Source organism: Delphinapterus leucas, chromosome 12 (genome assembly GCF_059928025.1).
Source record: "Delphinapterus leucas isolate spDelLeu-1000000601 "Yukka" chromosome 12, BTC_Dleu_Yukka2, whole genome shotgun sequence".
NCBI lineage: Eukaryota > Metazoa > Chordata > Mammalia > Artiodactyla > Monodontidae > Delphinapterus > Delphinapterus leucas.
In genome coordinates, this window is record NC_143140.1 from 80,119,881 (window position 1) to 80,142,450 (window position 22,570).

At 44.2% G+C, this 22,570-nt stretch overlaps 1 protein-coding gene across 2 annotated transcripts in view; it reads left to right on the forward strand.

Annotated features, from left to right (window-relative positions):
• UST (uronyl 2-sulfotransferase) overlaps positions 1 to 22,570 on the forward strand; it is a 300,372-nt gene that overhangs the window by 221,434 nt on the left and 56,368 nt on the right. For both annotated transcript variants that reach the window (XM_022558880.3, XM_022558889.2), the window contains exons 6-7: positions 6,351 to 6,448; positions 8,287 to 8,444. In XM_022558880.3, the coding sequence (XP_022414588.1) occupies positions 6,351 to 6,448; positions 8,287 to 8,444 (256 nt within the window). The remainder of the gene's footprint in view (positions 1 to 6,350; positions 6,449 to 8,286; positions 8,445 to 22,570) is intronic.

Sequence of the window (22,570 nt, forward strand, 5' to 3'; positions counted from 1 at the left end):
GTAAAATTTAGGGTATCCAGTGGTTTCTTAAGTAACTCCCACTGGGGCTGACCTCCGCTTAAAGACATTCTTTGTGCAAGTATTCCAGACATTATATGTAGAAGGAAGCGAAATGATCGTTAGCCAAAAAAACTATAATTAGGAAAACGAGTGACTGATAATGTATTCCACTTTTACTTTTGAAAATGTTTGTACAAAACTGGGTTGGGCCCAGTGGTTTTGCACTAGAATCTGTAGACATTTATTTGCCTAATAAAATAACTGCACAATCTGGCAGAATTCTGCATACTTGGCAGCCCTTCCTGCCCAGGAGCCTGGAACAGCATTGGCCCAGCAGGTGTGGCTTTCAAAACGTTCAGAGAGTTGAATTCGGGAAGTCTGCCCAGCACCCCACCTGTGTACCGTATGCCTTCCTGAAGGCCACGTTCGTGCCCAGCTTGTCATAGGTTCAAAGGGCCTCTATTCATTCACAATTGATAATGAAAACTAAAATAATCAAGGGATTGACACTATACACCAAAATTATAATAAATTAAATTTCTCTTCAATAAAAGATGCCATGCATTTTTAAAGATATTTTTGACATTTAGAATATAGATACTCTATAGTGTTTAACACTGTTGTGCACATAAGAAACCTACTCTTCCCCTTGCTAGCATGGGCTTGGTATCCCCTCTTTCCTTAAAGGGTGAGATAGGGGGAAGAATAGAACTCTCAGCAGCCTGGACCCTAGGAAGGAGAGGAAGAGGAAAAATGTTTTCTCATATTTTTGGCTTTTTCCACAAGGTGCTCTTTAATCATAGGACCCAAACAGTCATGACCCAGCTAGTAAGATCCGACTTCCTGGGCCCTACAATCAGAATCACCTGCTTATATAGGGCAAAGGGAGGGGCGGTGTGATGGGGGTCATGCTAGCTGTTCCAATACCCTGAGCCTCTGTGTGCTGGCCTGAAGCAATGATTTTCAGATTTAGAGCCTTGTTATCAGCTGAAATCTTATACGGAACCCAATACATAAACCCAGGCAAAGCATAGCTCTTCTGGTTTTGGTAGGGCTGCGGGGTGCTGGAGCCCTGCCCATCTGGCACAGCCCTCACCTCACCATGGACCGTATGTGTAGCTCAACTTTTCCTTTTACTGGAACTCCTTAAATCCCTCCTTTCTGGGCCCAGGATTAGCCATAGGATTGGAGGGGGCTTGATGACGAAAGATCGTGGCATGAATGAGAAATATACTAGAGACTTCACTTATTTTGTCTTACTAGAGGAGCAAAGTCCCAGGACCACTCTCAGTTTGGTAAGAGGGGAGAGGATTGTTTTAAATGGGGACTGTGGATGGTTAGGAGGCTGCAAAGCACACAGGGTAGGTTGTGTGTGCTTTGTCTACCCAGAAGGCTCACCAGGAGTTACCTTGAACTTGCTGTCAGATCCTGAATTCCTCTCCAGCTTCTGGAGCCTTCCTTTCGCTACAGGTGGACTGGCATATATACTAACACTCGTCCTGCCAGGAATTCCGCCAAAACCTAGGCCTGCTATGGGACCAGGGGAGGAGGCAGAAGGAAATTCCAGGCAAGGGACCCAGATGAGCCAGGCGTGGAATTACCTACTGGCCCAGTGTTGAGGCCCATGAAGGGCAACCAGGTTCTCAAAATCACCAAGGTTCCTCTTTAAAATGCAGGATGGAACTAGAGTCTGTCATACAGAGTGAAGTAAGTCAGAAAGAGAAAAACAAATACCGTATGCTAACACATATGTATGGAATCTAAAAAACAAACAAAAAAAAGGTCATGAAGAACCTAGGGGCAAGATGGGAATAAAGACACAGACCTACTAGAGAATGGACTTGAGGACACGGGGACGGGGAAGGGTAAGCTGGGACAAAGTGAGAGAGTGGCGTGGACATATATACACTACCAAATGTAAAATAGATAGCTAGTGGGAAGCAGCCACGTAGCACAGGGAGATCAGCTCGGTGCTTTGTGACCACCTAGAGGGGTGGGATAGGGAGGGTGGGATAGGGAGGGTGGGAGGGAGGGAGACGCAAGAAGGAAGAGATATGGGAACATATGTATATGTGTAACTGATTCTCTTTGTTATAAAGCAGAAACTAACACACCATTGTAAAGCAGTTATACTCCAATAGAGATGTTAAAATAAATAAATAAATAAAAATAAATAAATAAAATGCAGATTTCTAGCCTTGTCTCCAGAAAAACCTGTTAAATCAAGCTCTCCGTTAAATCAGGGTAGGGTCCGGGAATTAGCATTTCTTAACAGGTGCCCTACTTGATCCTTATTGCCACTGCACTGTCACTAAGAGTCCTTCAAAGCTTTTGAACAGAGGGGTGAAGTGGATGAATTTGCATTTCAGCTAAGTCACTGCAGCAACTTTGTGTAGAATGTGTTCAGGGAGAAGAGATGAAAGGAAGAGATACTGACCAGCTGCGAAGGAGCTGAGCAGGGCCTGAGGTGTGGAATGGATGCCGGAAGGCAGGTTAGAAACCATTTAGGGGTCAGGTTGCAGGGTCGGGCCACTGAATGGTGTCAACAGTGAGGGTGAGAGAGGACCCGGGAGTGACCCCCAGGGATCTGGCTGTAGTGACTGGGGTTTCCTTTGGGCACTGAGGGCCCTTGGGCATTTGACAGGTGCGTGTTATTCATCACAGTCTATCCAGTGAAAATGTTACGGGAGAAAATCAATTGAACGTGATTTTGCTGTCCGATCAAAGTGGAAGAAGGTGAAGCCACTAAGAAAACCTAGAGGGTGTAAGTGTATGCTTTTAAAAATAGCACAGTTTAGAATAAATTTCAACCAAAATTGGCCTTTTTTTTTTTTTTTGTAGTTTTGGCAATTAAAAGGACTCAGTTGAATGTTCGCTCCTAGAGAATATCTCATTTCCCGAATAAATTGAGAATGTGGGGTCTTATGTTGAAACCCAGTCTTACAAGAGGGCTAGTCTTGGGCAAGGGGACACTTTGTGGGGTGCCATGGCAGCTGCCAAGATCCAAGGACCAGATAAGCAAATCGTAGATCAAGCACTGGCAAGCAGTCTGGCAAGCGGGCCAGCTTGGCTAAATCATCACCGTCATGAAGACCTTAGAGCAAGTCTTAAAATAAATATTAAGGTTTTTGTTTAAAACAACCTTATCCTAGAAACACTGCATGGGAAGAAAAAATGAAATTGCATAATCATTTTGACTATATATGTACAAAGAGAACTTCAGTATAAAAAGGGGATTGTAAAACAACACAAGATAGCGAAGCCTAACGCCAAAAATAAAACCATTAATCCTGGGGGGAAACCGTATGGCCCTGGCGGGGGACTGGAGCAGAGCACTGGAGGAACAGCTGTGTTGACACTTATCACATTTGGTTGCCCAAAACACTGAACGGCCATTCACTGAAGTTCTGGGTTCCAGTAAGAGTGGACTGTGTGAGTGGCCAGGAGCAGCTTCCCGAAGCCCCGCGTCCTTGAGCTGCCGGGAAGCAGACGAGTAGTGTTCACTGTGGCCAAGCCGTAGGCAGCTGAGTGCGTGGGTCTTCACAGCTCGTTTCCTGCTTCCGCTTGGTCTTACATCTGAGTCATCTTGTATTTATGTCCTCCTATAGCATTTCCATAAGATGCTTGTGGCCAACACCATCCATCAACCAAATGGGCTCAAATGGAACTGTTTGAAATCTCCTGCGACATGCCTTGCTCTAAGAAAGGAAGAATTGTTAACAGTAATTCTTAAACTAGGAATTTATGTCTTCCCATAAATTGACCTTGAGAGGTTATTTGTGGATTCCAATAGAGAAACGTCTTTCCTAGGTCCCTGCAGTCCTCAGCCCTCCCCTTCCCCACCAACTGATGCCCTCTGCCCCCTCCTGCGAGCCCCAGGCCAGGATCTCTGGGAACAGAATCAGGGGTGTGTGTCTTGGCTTGTTCCTTCTGCCATTTGCTCATTCAGTCGCTGAGTATTTATTGCACCTCTGCTTTTTCCAGGAAGGGTGCTAAGCACTGGAGATGCAGTGAGCAGGCATCTGGGCTCTCCTGGAGTCACTACCTAAACAAACAATTACACAAGTTCTTCTTAAAAGGCCACTGTAAAGTGAACTCGGAGAAGCGCAGGCGCTGTCAGAGTCTCTGCAGGAGGCTTTGGTGGGCTCAGTTGCCCCGCCCCTCGTGTTAATGCAGGTCTCTGGGGGGCTGACTGTGTGTGGGGCAGATCTCTGGACACCCCCTAAATCACTACCATTTTACTCAGCCATTTGCTGTGAAATCTCGACCTCAGAGGACAGACCCTCCTGACCACGCTGGCCGTGCCCGGAGTCTCCTGTGCTCTGCTTCCCACCCAGCTCCTAGCTCCCTCCCTCTGACCCCAGCCCAGTTCCTGGGTCACTCTGACCTAAGGCTCAGGTCCCTGGGGGAAGCCAACTGCCAGAGGATACCTGGAGGGTGAGGGAGGAAGGGAGGTCAGAGCATCCTCATGGCAAAGCCTGGTCACCCTCTATACAAGTTTTAGTTTGTTTTACAATGTGTAGATCTCCTTAACCTTTTCTGATGATAAAACTAAAATATATATATTATAATTAAAGCTAACATTTCAAAAACAAATAAAGTTCAGTGTATTCCCATCTTCCATTACATCTACCACCATAAATGACTTCTTTTAACAGTTTGGTGTTTATCCTTACAGATTTTTTTTTTTTTTTTTTTTTTTGCGGTACGCGGGCCTCTCACTGTTGTGGCCTCTCCCGTTGCGGAGCACAGGCTCCGGACGCTTGGGCTCGGTGGCCATGGCTCACGGGCCCAGCCGCTCCGCGGCATGTGGGATCTTCCCGGACCGGGGCACGAACCCGCGTCCCCTGCATCGGCAGGCGGACTCTCAACCACTGCGCCACCAGGGAAGCCCCTTCCAGATATTTCTGTCCTTATGGAAACACATTTTATTTTTATGTTGTCCTACATGTTCATATTGTCCTATAATTGACTTTATTTTCTTAGAAAGGTATTTGGGGTCTAACATCGTGCATTTGTAATGGGTTTTCATATGCAATGAGGTGCTCTTATTGCCTTCACTTCATGCATGGCTGGATGGGCTGACGTACACCATTCCACGTGCTTCTCGTATACTCCTCTCTGCGAACTGTGCACCTGTGCTTCCCACAATAGGCTCAGGTGCTCAGCTGGAGTGTGTCTGTTCCTGAATCTCTTTATTCCGGTTGAATTTGTTACTGTAATTGTGTAATTTATTTCAGTGGTATATAAACCAAAGAAGCACGAGAGGGAAAAGAAAATGTTGTTGAAAAAAATAGATATTTAAGTCATATTTTCCAACTCCCAACTTGAACTAAAAAAAACCTTTTAATAACTAACCATTTACCCTAATGGTATTAGATTCAGTGGCTTCAACTGACTCATAAACTTCATTGACCATAGGACCATGTTTGCTGAGTTATATCCACTCTTAATTTGCCTTGCCAGTATTGTCTCTGAAGAAACATCCCATAGCTGTTTGGTTTGTTTGTAAATTGGGTTATCTTTTCTCCTTAGAAATACCTAAGAACCAGACATGTCTTATCTAGGGTATCCAATGTAGTCTGCCTTGATGAAAGAGGATTTTTAGCCCTTCTTTTCATGTCATTGTAAGCTCTAGTAATGCTGACAAAGACACTGCACTCAACCTCATAGAAGAGAAATTTTCTATCCAGAAATTCCAGATTTTCTATTTGAAAATCACAACTGTTGCTTTTGAAAGTGAGATAATGTCTATATGCAAACATCCGGCCACTTCCTAACCTAATATAACATTAGAAATGGTTTTACAGCCCCTCCAAAATTTACAGACCCTCTATGTGACTGTTGTAGGTACTTAATAAGTATTTGTTGGGCATGTGGATACACAGGGAAACACATTTCTACAGGATTGGCTGTACAGGGATCTCTGATTAAGTCTGAATGAATTAAGTCATACTGAATTCATTCAACAAATATTTGTTAAGTGTCCACTGTATACTTCTCAGTTTCTCATAACTGCTGGGGCCACAGCTAGCCACAGTCAGTCGAACTGCTCCAAGATGCTTGTCATCTAGCTAGAGACTTCAGGCCACTGGGAAACGCAGAAATTCATTTAACTCAACAGAACCAGCACTGTGAAATGCTCTGACCGTATGTGTACCTGGCCAGTGAAGCAGGCTGGTGCAAGGCAAAAAAGGGATTTCATTTCTTCTCATGAAATCCATCAATTCTGTACATCTTCTCAAGGCCTTCCCGTATCATTAAAGTATCAATTTTACTTACACTGTATGACATTTGACAAAGCCCTGCAGAGACCGCCAGACATCTCACTGCTGTGTTTTCTCTTCTAGGACATCAACGAGTGTATCCTTGAAAACTATCCTGAGTGTTCCAACCCCAGGTTGTTTTACATCATTCCGTACTTTTGTGGACAGCATCCCAGATGCAGGTAAGGACTGAAACAGGCTCATGACGTGCTCACTTGGACAACAATGACGGGAAACCCACCAGCTGGCACTGCATGGGCGTCTTCTGCGTCCCCAGTCTCTCTAACTTCTGGAATTCAGTTAATATTTACTGTTAATCTTTCAAGATGGCATTTGAGATTCTGAATGTCCTATAAATAAAGAAATGAACAAATCAAGGTCTGGCAGAGGCCTTGGGAACCACCCGTAAAGCTGTGTAACTGAAATGCCAGCCAAACTCTTCTTCACCTTTGACATACAGCTGTCACTCCCCAGCCCATGAGATAGTAAAGCCCAGGGGGTGCGCCCAACCTGCTCCTCTGTAGTGACTGTGCTGCATCCACAGCTGTCCTTGCCAGTGTGGTGTGTCTGATTGGGTCTGAAACACTAGATGCTCGCACCCAAAATTCCAGAGTGTCTCTCTCCTGAGGCATACTTAGTAAAAAGAGAAGAAAGTACTTTCTAGTGATCCCTCCTCAACCTTACTTGGTTGCAAGACCTTCTTTAGAAAGTGACTTATTCAGATAGTAAGGGCCCTCAGTGTGGTCCACCCACCTCCTGCATCTGCATCCCTGGGGTACTTGTTAGGAACCCTCACCTGATCACAGTCTCTGAGGTGAGGCCCAGGCATCTGTGACCACCTCCCAGGTGATTCTGGTCTAGCTACACTTGAAATTCGTTGTACTAGACAAATGTGTAGCCTCCAGAAGAAATGGTAGTAACGATGAATATTATCTTTGCTTGGTGGAAAATAAACCCTGCTGCCAGAAGCAGCATTTTCCCCGAAAGGAGACATTGATTAGAAGGTCGTTGTGTTCCTTAAGAGACTGGGGGTTGGGGGGGACACAGCTGTTTCCAAGTTGCAGCTCACTCGTACTTTTTGCTTACACTGTGATTGCTGCTTAGTTATTATGTGTGCTGTTATTATTGACGTTTTGCCGAGTTAACCAATTGGCTTACGGTCAGAATTCTGGGGCTAGAAGTGCCAGTTTTCTGCTTCATTATAAACTCCTGAGCTCAGGAGGCCTCCCTCACCCACCCTGGCCCCTGGAGTAAATGCCTTCTGCTTCACGGTCAGGGCTTCAGATCCTGGGAAGATTTGGGGCCAGTTGACTCGCTTTCTGTCAAAATGAGGATATTTATTCCAAGAAACAAGATTCCAACTCCTTAAAGTACTTTTAAAATTATATATTTCCCGATCTTGGGGCGAGGACTTCTGATGCCTTATCTCATGGTGATTTTCAAAATGCTTTCAAAATGTCACCTTGTTCTACCTTGATGACAATTATTTGAGCTAAGTAAGGATTATTAAAAATTTTCAAAAAAGAATCCTGGCTTGCCCAAATTCCCCCAGATAGTCAACGCCAGCCAGGCGTTACATTCATATCAGTGTTGTTGGCTCCCGGATCTGCCTTACAAATAAGATTAGGCTGTTTTCCTTCTGTAATTGAAGAAAAAAAAAAAAAGTTTGTTTTTAAATTCCTCAAAAGAATAAGATGATTAGTGGTCATGACCTGACACCTATTTTGATTTCTGCAGACATCAAAATCAGTAAGTTTCATATTTCAAAACTTCTAACTTTACGGGTTCGGTTTGGTCCTCCTATTAAAAGGCCATTCTAATCAGCGTTTATTGAGACCTAGCTGCCTGGGCCCATTTTCTCTTAACAAACATTTAGGTGGGGCTCGCTGGGCCCTGGAGAAAGTGGGATTTGGACTTGTGTGACTGGGGATGGGTGGGAGAAGGGAGAAGCTTCCAACATGTTGTTGCTGCAATTCGAAAACCAATCTTTGATTTCAAACTCATTTTTATATCCATAAAGGGAGCCTGGTGAGTGGGCCCTTGAAAGAGCAAAGCTGAACGTGAATGAAAACTTCCTGCTTGTGGGGATTCTTGAAGAGTTGGAAGATGTGCTGCTTTTACTGGAAAGATTTTTACCTCATTACTTCAAGGGTGTGCTCAGTATCTACAAAGACCCAGGTAACTCCGTCTGTAAGCAAGTGCTTCTCTGTTTTGAGGCTTACTCACCTTGAAAAGGACTCGGGAAATAAAGGCGTGAAATCATCTCTTCTGTTAGTGAAGGGGAGCTCCCCTGGCTTCAAAGCAAGGTTAGAACCACGAGATTTAGATACCAAAACCTTGAGCTTCAGGGCCAAACATAAACTCGCCATGTTTTAAAGGCCGGATGCTTCCGTTTCTCCCTCTGGAAAGTGAGATGGGCAGCATTCCCGTGGGCCGTGTCCTGGTGCTGGGGTGAACCAGTGAACAGGCAGGTGTGTGATGAGGTAACTCTGGCCCTACTTCCATTTGACAAAAGCAAATCCTGGCACATAGAGTCCATAAAGCAGCACATTGAGAATACAATTATGATTTTACTCTAATAGATGGAGTGGTGTCCAAACAGAAGAAAGAGAATGCAGCAAAGCAATTATAAGGGTTGCCCATAGTGTCACTGTAAAATCATTACTTTCAGAAGTCCGTCATTTGTTCTTCTCAACTTTGTTTCTTTCCTGTTCTTAATCTACTGCTGCCTCAACAATACCTCTTCACTAATCCGTTTATGGTTTTGTTTTGTTGTCGGGAAATGGAAGGTATTATTCTGCTTTGTAGAAATGAGGCACAGAGGAAGGGCTCCCCAAACGAAGCCTCTGCCTCACATGCCACGCAGCCAGGCAGGGACCTCGTACCACACCTGCATCACTGACAGGTGCTGATGCCCAGGTGAACTGGTTCTGCCTACAGGAGCCCTGACTTTGGTTCCATCGGGTGGCCCTACCACTACCAGGGACTTGCTGGGGGAAGGTGATTTTGCCTTGGTCTCCCAACACTCTTATTCAGAGGCAAACTCGCATGTACTTACATGACCATGGACCTCGAGGTGTGTCTCCGCAGCAAGAAGTGTGGTTGGAATAGCTAGAAGCATAACAAACTCTAAATTGTCATTTTTTGAAACAGGGCCTTCCTTTGCTCTTTCAACTCTGGGCAATTTAAAGAGTTCAAAGAATTTAAAGAGTTCTCCTGTGACCAGTTTTTAGCTCTGTAGGACAAAGTAAACTCTGGTCTTTGTGCAAGGAGGAGTCTCACCCTAAATCAGGCTCCTTTGAAGAAAAGGTTTACGTTATTCATTGTTATTTCCCTTCTTCGGCTTTATCTTGTTGTATAGTGTGTGGGGGTGTGGGGGTGTGAGATGTACAGTATGAGATAAAAGACTGACTGGGTCTTGGAGACACATAGCTGTCAGATAAGAAGAACACACTCTTATCCCAGCACTTGGGAAGAGTATGGGTGAGGCCACACCACGCACTTCATCCATCCTGGGATCTGGGATTGACACGATCCACAGGATGTCACAGCCCAGCACACCAAGGGTCAACATCTGAAGTGTAGGTCTGATAACTTAGAAGAGGACATTTTAATCTTTGTTCTTCTTAAATACAAATAAACCACATACAAAAATCTTAGCCCCAAGGGCTCACTTACCTACTGTTGTCAGGATGTATCATCTTCACTTCCCAACTGTTTTCCTCATTTAAATACCTGACTTCTCAGGAATTGTAGGCCTTCGTCCCGTGATCTAGAAGCCCATTAATTAAAGTAGAACATATTTTTGAAGATTGAGTGACTGTTAGCTCTTTTGTCTTTAGCTGTGATCTTTCCACCTATAAAGATTTTTCTCCCCTTTGAGTTTGGCATAGCAATATATGAAATACTTCTGAGGCTGCTGCCCCAGGGAGAACGCAGGCCAGCCAACACATTACCAGTTCACACAGTCCAGCTATACTAGTGGTTAAAACAGCGAGACACGTCTACACTGCCCTGGGCTCCCACACTCTAGGTGCACTTCCACACACACACACACACACACACACACACACACACACACCTCACCGTCGCCCCCCCCCCCGCAAGGCCCCCACCCCCCCGCAAGGGAGTCTTCAGGACTCTGGCCCAGGACTCAACAACTGTTCTAATTTAGTTCCTGAGTGGAACTGGTGTTAAATATTTTGCATATCACTCCAGTGTAATGGGCTCCGCTGCCACACGGCACGTAGACAACAAAATGAACATTTGAGTGATCCTTCAGTAACTTCCCCTGTGTTTTGTGGTCTCTCAGGCCCCTTCTGTGAGATTTTTCTATGGTAACCTTGAAGGCCAAGTTGCTCTGTCCCAAAGAGTTTCCTCATCCCCTGAAGCAGGGGACAGGAGATGAGCATCCTTGCCTGGCCAGCTTTCTGGTATATTTTAGCCTCTGCAAAGACTAAGCCCCTGTATTGTTTCCTCATGGCCGCAAATCAGTGAGCTGGTATCAAATAGGTTAAAAGAAGAGAAGCAGCAGGTCACTTCATCATTCACACCAGAGCCTCATCACCTGTGCATTTTCAATCTCCACTCACAGATAATGGCCCACTAAAATCATTGCTCTTGCCCTTTATACAAGAATTTTATAACTGAGTAGACTAGAGGACAGAGGGAAGAAACACTAAAATCTGAGACCTTTAAATATTTGTAGGTTAAACTGACCATGGAGCTGGATTAAGAGGCAAACATTCCACTTGCCATTTTTCTTTGGTGCTCGTCCTGTTATTTAAAAAATGCAGGTGTGTGCGGATTTCAGCAGTCCCCTTCCAGCAAGACGAAAAATATTTAGACCAGTCTCACTGCTGAAGAAAAAACACTAATAACAATAACCGGGGAGCTGGTAAAAGTAGCATCCGCTAGTCAGATGGGTTTTGCCACTTATTCTAGATGGGAAGGATAGTCATTAATTCTTTCCAGTCAGTACTGTGGGTTCCTATAGCCCACCATTTAGAGAAGTTAAGAACTTCGCTAAATAACAGGTCAACTGTTTGTGCTCCCTCACCCCATTCATTGCCTGTAAGAAGGTATATGCTGGTGAGTAAACTTGTCTCCTACCAGAAATATTTGAGAAACTTAGTCTTCATAAATTTTTTTGAAATTTAGCCATTTTATATTAATGTTTGCATTCTGTGGAGACCCAGTTAGTGTATCTCAGAAGAAGTTGAAGATAGTAAGTACTCGAGATGAAATAAGAATGAAAGTTGTAGCCTGGTGGATAACCAGGAGGACACACTCTGGTATTTCCCGCCAGCCCAAGGGCAGTTGCTAATGCTGAGGCCAGTACCTTGGAGTGAGGGCTCAGTAAACTCCGCCCAACCTGGGTATGAGTTTGAATTGGGGGAACCAAGGCCGAAACAGATTTACTGGGTAAGAGTGACCTCACTTCTTTAACTTATGCGGTCTCATTTTTTATTGATTAATCTCGATTACATTTGCTCATTACTTAACTTTCAAAAACGAGAAGCTTGGAGCCGGCCCAAAGAATTGGAGAGACAGCTCCATGGTCATCCACCGAAATGTGAACCAAAGGGCCACAACTTAAGAGCTTCTGAGCCACAAGCGTTAACGTGTTCATGAATGCTTTTCCCCCTTAGCTCTTAAAAAGGGACACGCTTTCTTAGTCATAGTTTCTTTAGGAGCTAAAATCACAGTGGTGTTAAAGGCCACAATAAATAAGAAAATTAATTAAAGACAGAGAATAAGTGGATATCTGTGATAGGGAAAGACCTTATATCAGCGTCTCCCATATCCGCCCCTGACTTGGTGAGTAACCCAGCTGTTCCAGTTCAGTAGTGCCACTTAGCATCCAGATATGGAACAATAGGACCTGATATTTTAACCCTCCTACGTGAGGACTACATGAGGACTTGAAAGCTAATCCTTTTCCCTTGTATTTTAAATACTTTCCGATCCTTTCCCCTTGTATTCTAAATACTTTCCGTGACTAGCATTACATTAGTATTCATTTTCAACTTGTTTCCGTTACAAATGTAAACACTGGAACCTCAGTAGAGAATTTACAAGACTTTTGTGGGCTGTCTTGAGAATCTGGCCACCAACTATACTACAAAGGAAAAATGTCTAATTCCAAACAAAATGACTTCCGTGCTAACTTTGAGGATTTAAGTTCATTCATAAATTGGGTGCTTTGTTTTTTTTTTTAAAAAAAAACTGCTTATACTTAAATATTTTTTATTAACAACGATGATAAATAAAGTACAAATTTAAATATCTTTTTCCTAGGCATGAATGATAATTAGACTCCTATTAAGGGTATAGCAGTGTACTCTTGGAGTTCATTTGCATTGCAGTATTCAAATCTGAGGATATTTACATAGAAAATTAAAATTGTCCTATTATTCATAAAGAAAAGTTATTATTATTTTTTTTTATGCGGTTCGCGGGCCTCTCACTGTTGTGGCCTCTCCCGTTGCGGAGCACAGGCTCCGGATGCGCAGGCTCAGTGGCCATGGCTCAGGGCCCAGCCGCTCCGCGGCATGTGGGATCTTCCCGGCCCGGGGCACGAACCCGTGTCCCCTGCATCAGCAGGCGGACTCTCAGCCACCGGGGAAGCCACATGGGAAGCCCAAGAAAAGTTGCCACCAGGGAAGCCCAAGAAAAGTTATTTTTTAAAGAAAGAACACTGAGTTGGGAGTTTGAAGAGACTCCTTGTCCTCTTTCTGCTGTGGTTCTGCCCAGAGGACCCGAGCAAATGTAGCTTTGGGCGGTTGATCGCTAAGGTCTATATTATTATGATACTAAAGTATCACATATAAGGTTTTAAGGCTCCTCTTTCTACCTTCTGTTGGTTAGCACAATAATACGGTGCTTCCCCCCGGCCCCCGCCCCGCAAAAACCACAGGCAGTCCCCATTGCCTTCGTTAATTCCCAGGTTTAGTTATGGAGACTATCGCCACCTAGAGGACATAACGAATCCTCGCTGCAGGGTCATTCCTTCAGAATCCGTTCTTCCCTAAGCCAGGGATCCCAACACACTCTCTGGTCACACTGTCCACCCTTCTCTCTCCACACCATATGCATTTCTGTCCAGAAGACAGAATATCATAATTATTAGGGCACAGCCTCTGGAGTAGGCAGTCTGGGCATTAAAGCCCGTTCTCCACTTAACTGGATAACCAGAGGTAAGGTGTAACCCCTGTACCCCATAGCCTCCCCATCTGTATAAGGCACATAAACAGTACTGTCTACTTCACAGGGTTGTTGTGAGAGATGAACCTGATCGAATCCATGTAAAGCCCTTAGCCCAGAGCTTAACATATGATTAAGTGTTCAATAATTAGCTATTAGCCTGCCAGCCACATTACAGGAGAGAGGGCCATTATCTGGGAGGAACTAGGGCTTCAGCTCTCTCTGTAAGTTCTACATGAAAGAAGGAAAGAGAGGAGGGGGGGGAAGAAGAAAAAAATGGTCACCCTTCACTTACTTCATCAGTGACAGCTGACCTATGACTGTGAAATCGCATGCCTTTAGGAAATAGTATTTCTGACTTAGAAGGAGAGGAACAATTATATTCTGGCCAATACTTTATTCCTGAAACAATCACAGGGAATAAGTTTAATGGAAATATTACTACAGTGACATGCTCAGGACTGAAAAACACACACCATGCAAGTCACTGAGGGTTTTTAAAAAATCATCTATTTGTATGCCTGAACTCTTAGCAGAAATATCAGGGCGTTAAAATTTCAACCTTAAATGAAATCCACTGGTTGAGATGTGACCAGGGCCAATTACCATTAACTCGAGTTGAATGTTGAATCTTTCAGCCTGTTATGCATCATGTTATTTAGTAGATATAGGATGGGTGTTCAGTGATTTAATGGCGTTTTTATTTTAACTATGACCCTAAGATTCAGTTCCTGAAAAACCTTTATTTTCCATATGCAGAATTGCATACTTCAGAGCGCTGTTAATGAATTAAACTTTGTCCAGCAGGTGGCAGTGTCTCTCCATTTTCTCAAGGAAGTGCTTGTGGTTTCCTAACAGTTTGCATCTGCTGACAGGCGTTTACAGAATGCTTGAACACAGATGTACAATTATGCCCAATATGGGGCCTGAAAATGGGATCGTATCAAAAGGATTCCAAGTACAATTGATTGCAGTAGTCCAAAGCACATTATCTGAGAGCCAGTGGGGTCGGGAATTGGGGGATAGTTTACAAATAAGTTTGCGTGGGTTAAAAATATATGTACCGTCTACTCTGGTTTTATAAAAATCATCCATCATTCTACAATGATTGGATTAAACATGCTATTTCTCATTTTTTATTTCCATCTTCTTATTACTTTTGTGCTACAACAAAACCCAAAAACATTCTGGAACTTCACGGGTATACAACTGATGGTTGGGAGAAATTCAGACTATCTACAGGCACCAATGAAGTTATTTAAAAACCTCAATTATTGGGCTTCCCTGGTGGCGCAGTGGTTGAGAGTCCGCCTGCCGATGCAGGGGACATGGGTTCGTGCCCCGGTCCGGGAGGATCCCACATGCTGTGGAGCGGCTGGGCCCATGAGCTGTGGCTGCTGGGCCTGCGCGTCCAGGGCCTGTGCTCCACGGCGGGAGGGGCCACAGCAGTGAGAGGCCCGCATACCGCAAAAAAAACAAAAACAAAAAACCTCAATTATCATTTATAAAAAATAGGATACCAATCTGTTACTGGTTCATGTACCATCAATATTCTCCATAACGATTTGTTTATCACCAGTCATGTCCTAGGCTCAGATTCTAGTCAGGTTGGTACTGCATTACGTGTGTGTGTGTGTGTGTGTGTGTGTACACCCATTCATGTTCAAACAACTAAACTCCTTATTACACAGCAATGGTATCTTAGTGAATAGTCTTGCATGCGAACACCAGCAACAGTTCCTAAATAATAATAATTTGCATAGCAATTTACCGTTTATAAAGCACTTCCTTAAGATGACCTCGTTTGATTCTTACACGAATCCTCTGAAGCTGAGGAGGACAATTAGTCTTTGTCTCACTTTCTAAATAAGAAAGCTGAGAGTCAAAGAGTAGAATAGCTTTGCCCACAGTTATCAAGTCCTAAGTGACCACAGACATTCAAGCTTCTGTCCCCAGAACCACCACAAACTCCATGAATCTATGACCCTCCAAACATCCTTCATACTTAATCACTAATACAGAGCATTAAGTGGGTATTAAGCACTCTTATGTATTGCAGTTGAAGGTAAATGCTTGAAAATAAAATCTGTAGATTATCTCTATTTAACACATGGTCTGATTTTATAGTAATAACGTTCCAAAAATATTTCTCTTCTTTGAAGACTAATATCTAAATAGCAGGTATAATCTCAAAATACTAGAAAAATTCAACAAGCGCTTTCAGCAAGTGTTTCCATGTCTGCAATACACTCCAGCCCTGGGCGACAGCCGTATAAAGATAAAGAAAACCATATCTGGCATGAATGCCATCGCAAACTGGATGGGCACTTCCTACTGGAGATATTTGGGCCAGGCCTTGAAGGGTGCATCGCTCTTCACCAGGTGGATGTGGGAGGAGGCAAGTTAGGCAGAAAAAAATAACATGAGTGCAGACCTGGAGGTGTGAAGACACAGAAGTCCCAAGTCCCATACTTGGGAGGCATGAGGGGCGTCCAGCCCACCTCGGCCCTTGCCTACTGACCTTGCCTCTTTGAGCTGAGCCCCCAAGTCTTCGCAGCTCAGTCACCCTACTGCTAAGCCAGCCCACAGCCTGTTCTCTTATAAAAGTTCTCTTATAAAAGTATCCGCAGCCTTAGATCTCTATGTGGTACAACCTGGAACTGAGTCACTCATACCAATCCCAGAACCAGTGGCCAAGCCACAGTTGCCAGAGGGCCATGTGTCACTCCCCCAACCCCGCTTTCCCTGCCCTCTGCAAGCCTGACCACCACCCAAGGATCCCTCACTTCCTAACAGTGTGTCAGGATACTGCCAGGTTCCCAGGTCCCTAGAGCTGGGATTCTTCCTCCTTGCTTTCTTTCCGTTTTTCTGCGCCCAAGACCCAGCCACTCTCCAGGCCTGGCGTAACCATTGGCTCCAGTCGGTCCTGCACTGTTCCACTGGGGAGCCCACCACACCTCTCCAGATACCACCTACTGCCCTGCCTGACCCCCAGATTCCCCTCTCTGCCCACCAGCGTGGACTCCCCTTCTGTTACCAGGCACTCGCTGACTCCGGTGAGCTCGCTGTATCCCTTGATGCTGCCTCTGGTCTTCCTGGCCTCCCTCACTAGGAGCCCTTGGAATACCTTTCCCGAAGTTTCCCCCAGTCTCCACCTCCCATCCATGCACCCTGGGAAATTGATCTCTTCTAGGTCCCAACCTCATCCTCTGGAGAACCCCAGATGCTCCCCACAGTGTGGCCAAGCATGGGCTATGCAGTTTTCTTTCTTATGATTCATTTCCCCAGACAAAAAGGTGGCTAATAATATCTGGGTGTGTGGTGGAGGTACCAGCATTCTTCTGTGTTTATAGGTGAATTTCTTCTACTTGGGAATTTATTCACTTCTACCTTGAGCAGTTTTTAGTTGAACTTGACAGTAATGTGCTTTGCATTGAGTAAGAATGTTACCAAGTGTGGAATTAGTCACCACACATTTCAATTTTTGGACTTTCCTGGTAACTCAGCAAAGCTGAAATGCTCCTAGAGCCGGGGCAAAGATTAGAGACCCGACCCCAGAGGTGATAGTTGATCTTTTTATAAAAGACCCTGTGAGCTTCCTTGCTCTTTCACGCCCAAACTTCCAAGGTCTGTACCCGCCCCAGGGCCTAATGTGGTGATGTGGAAAGGGCCTCAGACAGAGAATTTCAGAACTGTCTTTGTGCCCTTGACTCACGGTCTTGCCTTGCTGACATTCTTTGCTTATAAAATGTACCCCCAGCTGGGGCGAAGTACAATCCTTACCCATTTCGCATGACTCAACATTTTACAATGGAAACTTCTATTTTTGTTCAACTAAATCTTGTTCAAATAAAAATATCATTTCCTGGGCTGTATTTTTTTAATATCTCATACATTTTTATCAACATATAATGTCCTAGCTTTTCACGTCTTGCAAATGGTGTCGGACTGTGAAAGAACACAGTGAAAAACTGCAAATATGCCTGTGTACAGAACGTTGCTGCTTTTAGTGGTTTCTTGTGAGCTATGTTAAGCATATTCATTTCACTGTCCGCAAACCCATAGAGAAATCCAACCTATTTCCCCACTGATGAGAGTAGGGAAGTTTTACTTGTTGAGTGGGAGGTTCAGATACTCTGGAAAGTCTCACCTCTCCAGTTTTTACAGTATGCTTCTAAGTACTTCTGTTGCCTTGTCGTAGCCAGACACTACTGGAGCTACTTTTCAAAGCACGTTTTCCTAGAATTTTACCTTCCTGTTTTTTAACTATATATATTAAAGTAGTGCATATATATAATTAAAAATCAAATAGTACTAAAAGACATGTAATGAAAAGCAGTCATTTCCTATTTCAACCCTCTCCATTGCAAAGTCTGGTTCTGCAGAGGCAAACGCTTTCAGCACTGTTAGCTGGTTCTTCTGATAATCACCACACTAATTATAACCAGTATGCACAGGCTTGTTTTATTCTTATTGTCTTGATGTATTTATTTGAGCCGTTATTTAGTGCTCTTATTCCACCACCCTTACCTCTACTTCCTCTCCTCCACCATCTTCATAGTATAGCTCTATCCATGTGTTACACGCGTAGCCCCTGTTTACGTTACTGTGACTGCATATGTTTGTTCGATGCTGATCCAAGTAGTACACCATCATCTTGTTTCATTTCTTGCATAACTTACTGTTTTTCTAGAATTGATCATTGCCTTGGGTTTTTTATCCACTTAGATTTATTTATACCTATCAAAATTTTCATATGTGTCGGGGCTTCCCTGGTGGTGCAGTGGTTGAGAGTCCGCCTGCCGATGCAGGGGACGTGGGTTCGTGCCCCAGTCTGGAAGGATCCCACATGCTGCGGAGCGGCCGGGCCCGTGAGCCATGGCCGCTGAGCCTGCGCGTCCGGAGCCTGTGCTCCGCATCGGGAGAGGCCGCAACAGCGAGGGGCCCGCGTACCACAAAAAAAAAAAAAAATTTTCATATGTGCCATTAGATCTGTTGTATCAATCTTACTTTTGATTTTTTTCCCATATTTTTATCAGTTAAGTATACCATTCCATTTCCTGCTCCCCCATCCCAGGACCACTACCCTCCTTCCCACCCAGAGCTCTAACTTCCTGCTTCCATCTGTGCTGATTACTCAGAAGCTCCCTTCGCAGCTGTCCTGCAACTTCCCTTTACCATTTTGCTGAATGTATTGTATCCCTGATCTCCTGAATCCCTCAAATTCTATTTCTTGATTTCATAACTCATTTTATTCCAAGATAGGCCCAAATTGCTTCCTGATAAAAGGTGCGTGGGAGGTAGTAAATTCTTTGAGTCCCTGCATGTCTGAAAAGCTCAGTGTTCTACCATCTCGCCTGATTGCCAGTTTGGCTGGGTATGGATTTCTTCATACATGCACTTCATTTCCCACATCTTTTTCTCTGACTTTTTCATTCTCTCTCTCTCTCTCTCCTGGAGTGTTCCGTTTATTCCTTTTATGAAAGTTTGCAACGCCTCAGGGTACTGAGTATTCGGTAGATACATTTAAGCTTAAAACTCGTGTTTTCCATTTCTGGGAATTTTTCTTGTTTTACTTCTTTCATGATTTTATCAGCACCATTTTCTCTGATTCATTTCTGGAATGCTGTTGGTCAGATATTTGAATCCCTAGGTGCATCCTCTCTATGTGCTTTATTTTTTTTTCCTCTCTTAATTTCCATTTCTTCAACTTTTTCTCTCTGGAAGAGTTCCTCGATGTGTATTCCAGTCATTCTGTTGAATTTTCTCTTTTCCAAGAGCTCTTTTTTAATATTTTTTGTCTTTTTGCATAATATCTTGCTCTTGCTTGTTGGGTACGATGCCCCCTTAAATCTCTGAAAATTACAGAGATTTTTGAAAAGTGTTTTCATCTATTTCTTACATTATCTCTACTTGCTCCAGGATCCTTTTCACTGTTCGGTTGATTTGGGCATCTCTTTTTCAGTCTGAAGTCTTTCCTCTGATAATCTTTGTCGGAACTCATATTTGAGGGTGAGACACTAAAGAGCTCATTGAAAGTGCTGTGCAGTAGGGGAGGCTTATCAACTAATGGACCCACTTGGGATGATCAGGCAGCGATAGAAGTTTTGCTGGGAAAACATTTGTTAGTGACTTTAGGTCTTTTTTTCTCTGGAGTTGATCCAGTTTCCCCACTGAAGAGTCCCCCAAATATCCCCTTGGGGGACGGGAGGTGAGGAGGGAATAGGGGAGCAGGACACACGTCTGATTGCTGGTGAGGGACAGGAGCTGAAGGCCCACGTTCAGGCACAATTCACTTCATTGTTCTCATTTTAGCCCATGCTCTCCTCTCTCCGCTGGGTTAGCAAATCAGTCTGGAGCCTCTGCCAGATTCTTTGGAGACTTAATCCTAAGATTGCCGGATCACAGGCAGTGGAGAACGGGGGAAGAAGCATTGCAAGATAGCTGGCTGCATGCAGGTGTGGAGGGAATTTGGGGCCCAACTGCTTCATAGCCAGACTACCTGCCTCATGCCCGGCTTTCCCATCTGGGCTACCTGGTGCCACTCGTCTCTCTCTCAAGGGTTCTTTGGGTGAGCTGACCCTCCTGATGTATGTCTCCCCTCTGCCAACACTCCAGTGCGTATACTCTGCTCGGCCACGTGCAATGCACTCCTCCAACCACTTTTCATCTTCCAGAAGTTGTTTGAAGTTTGTCTTCTATTGAAATCCTTCTCCAGTTCTTTGTCCTTGCAATCTTTTTATAAAATTATCGTCCTTTACTGTCACTTTAGTGAAGTGTTTCAAAGGAGAGGTGTTGAAGGCCTGTAGTCAGCCTACTGCGTTTATCTGGGAATGTGCTAACTACCTGAACTTTACGATTCTATTACCAGTTTTGTGTGTATAGCTTCTAGCTAGATCTGTTATAAATGTTTCTTTCATGGGATATCTGCGTAGCCATGATGTGAATCGGGCCACCGTAGCACTGCCTTCAGCATCCGTATCTTGGGATTACAGTAGTGATGAAATTTCAAAAGCAAAGCAAACAAAAACAAGATCCCTTAATGGTAGTTTATTAGTTAAACTCCTTTGTGTTTTGTTTTTTTTTTTTTTGCTTTTCATTGGAGTAGAGTTGTTTTATAACGTTGCGTTAGTTTCTGCTGTATAGCAAAGTGAATCAGCTCTACGTATACATATATCCCCTCTTTTTTGGATTTCCTTCCTGTTTAGGTCACCACAGAGCACTGAGTAGAGTTCCCTGTGCTATACAGTAGGTCCTCGTTAGTTATCTATTTTATACATAGTAGTGTATACGGGTCAATCCCAGTCTCCTAATTCATCCCCCCATCTTGGTATCCATAAGTTTGTTCTCTACATCTGTGTCTCTATTTCTGCTTTGCAGATAAATTCATCTGTACCATTATTCTAGATTCCACATATAAGCGATATTATATATTTGTTTTTCTCTTTCTGACTTACTTCACTCTGCATGACAGTCTCTAGATCTATCCACGTCTTTTTACTGAATGATGTTTGCTATGATGAGGCCCCAAACTACTGTTTTTTAAGATTACCTGGAAGACAGATCAGGGCCATATTGGAGATTTATTGGATGGGAGAGAATGTAAATTATAAGAACTGATAAAAAAGACACTCTCTCATGATCAGAGGCAGGACCCGACCGTCCAAAGATACCATGCCCATGTAACTTGGCAGAAACAGGCACCACCGTTTTGTGTGCTGTCCTGTGTCGTTTCCCTAACCTAATGCAGGGATAGTGACACAGGTATCCCAAGCCTGGAGAGCCCAGGGCCTCGGTCCATGAGCGCTGTCAGTCAGCACATGTCCAGGAGAAAAAGCCGCCGTTGAGAGGGTTTCTCGGCAGCAGCTGCCTTAGTAGCAGTAGCAGCAGCTCATATAACAAATGTTTCATGACAAATGCAAACAAAAGCCAGCTCCGAAATTCCAGCCACGCCGTGTCCAAGCCAGTTCAGAGTCGTATCACCACTCCGTTCAAGGTTTCTCCCCTCTCTAAATGCATTCCATATGAGCCGTGGTGTTGGGACAGCTGGGATCTCCTGCATTCACTCAGAAGGCTGTTTTTAAAGCCCAGACTGAAAGGAAAGTAAGTCAGTGGGAAAACAAACTCAAAGAAAACACTGAGACTCAGGTGGGTGTGGGAGGTGTGTTTGTTTTCGCCAGCCAGGCATGACCCCCGGAATGGGGCTGAAGGCTGGGAACCCTTTAGCCCCCCTCCTCGGAGGCCTGGGAGCAGGATGGTCCAGTGGGGCCCCTGTGTCGGCATTGGCCCTGGCTCCAGACAAGCACCACTTCTCAAAGTGTGGTCCAAGGACTGTTGCCAGCCCGTAAGCTGCTTGCTGCCAGCCCATGGTGAGACGAGGTAGAAATTGAGAGTAAGCCTGTAGAAACTTTAATGGTAATTTGGTATGGCTCTGATTATTTTTTTAATAACTCATTTTTATTGTAGTTTACAAAAGTATCAATCTGAGATGGATTACAGTGGGAAAAATTCAGAGATCTTTTGCGAAGCAATGTTGTAGATTCTCCCACCGGCTTGGGCTGCCCAGGTCAGCAAGTAGGAGGTCATCCAATTGACAAGACCAGTCCTAAGGCATTTGGGGCTTCTGAGGCGCCATGATTCTTCCATATGATTTTGCCTTCTTGGCTTCAAATCTCAAACTGCTGTTCCATAGAAGTGGCCGAACACTCAAACTCAAGGAGATGTGATACTTTGAAACTCTGCCTTCCTAAAACTGGTGCCTTGACCTAAAACCTTTAAAAGTCATGATTCACACTAAGATAGCACTTTTACAGTTAACAGAGCACCTTAGATTTATGTTGACTCACTTCTTCCTCACAACTTGGTTAGGTAGTGTTGTAGGTCGAATCGTGTCCCCCCAAAATACGTTGAAGTCCTAACCCCATGTATCTGTGAGTGTGACCTTATTTGGAAACAGGGTCTTTGCAGATATAATCACGTTAAGATGAGGTCACATTGCATTAGGGTGGACCCTAAATCCAATGACTGGTGTCGTTATACAGAGAGAGAAATTCAGAGACACAGGAAAGAAGGCCGTTTGAAGTCCGAGGCAGAGATTG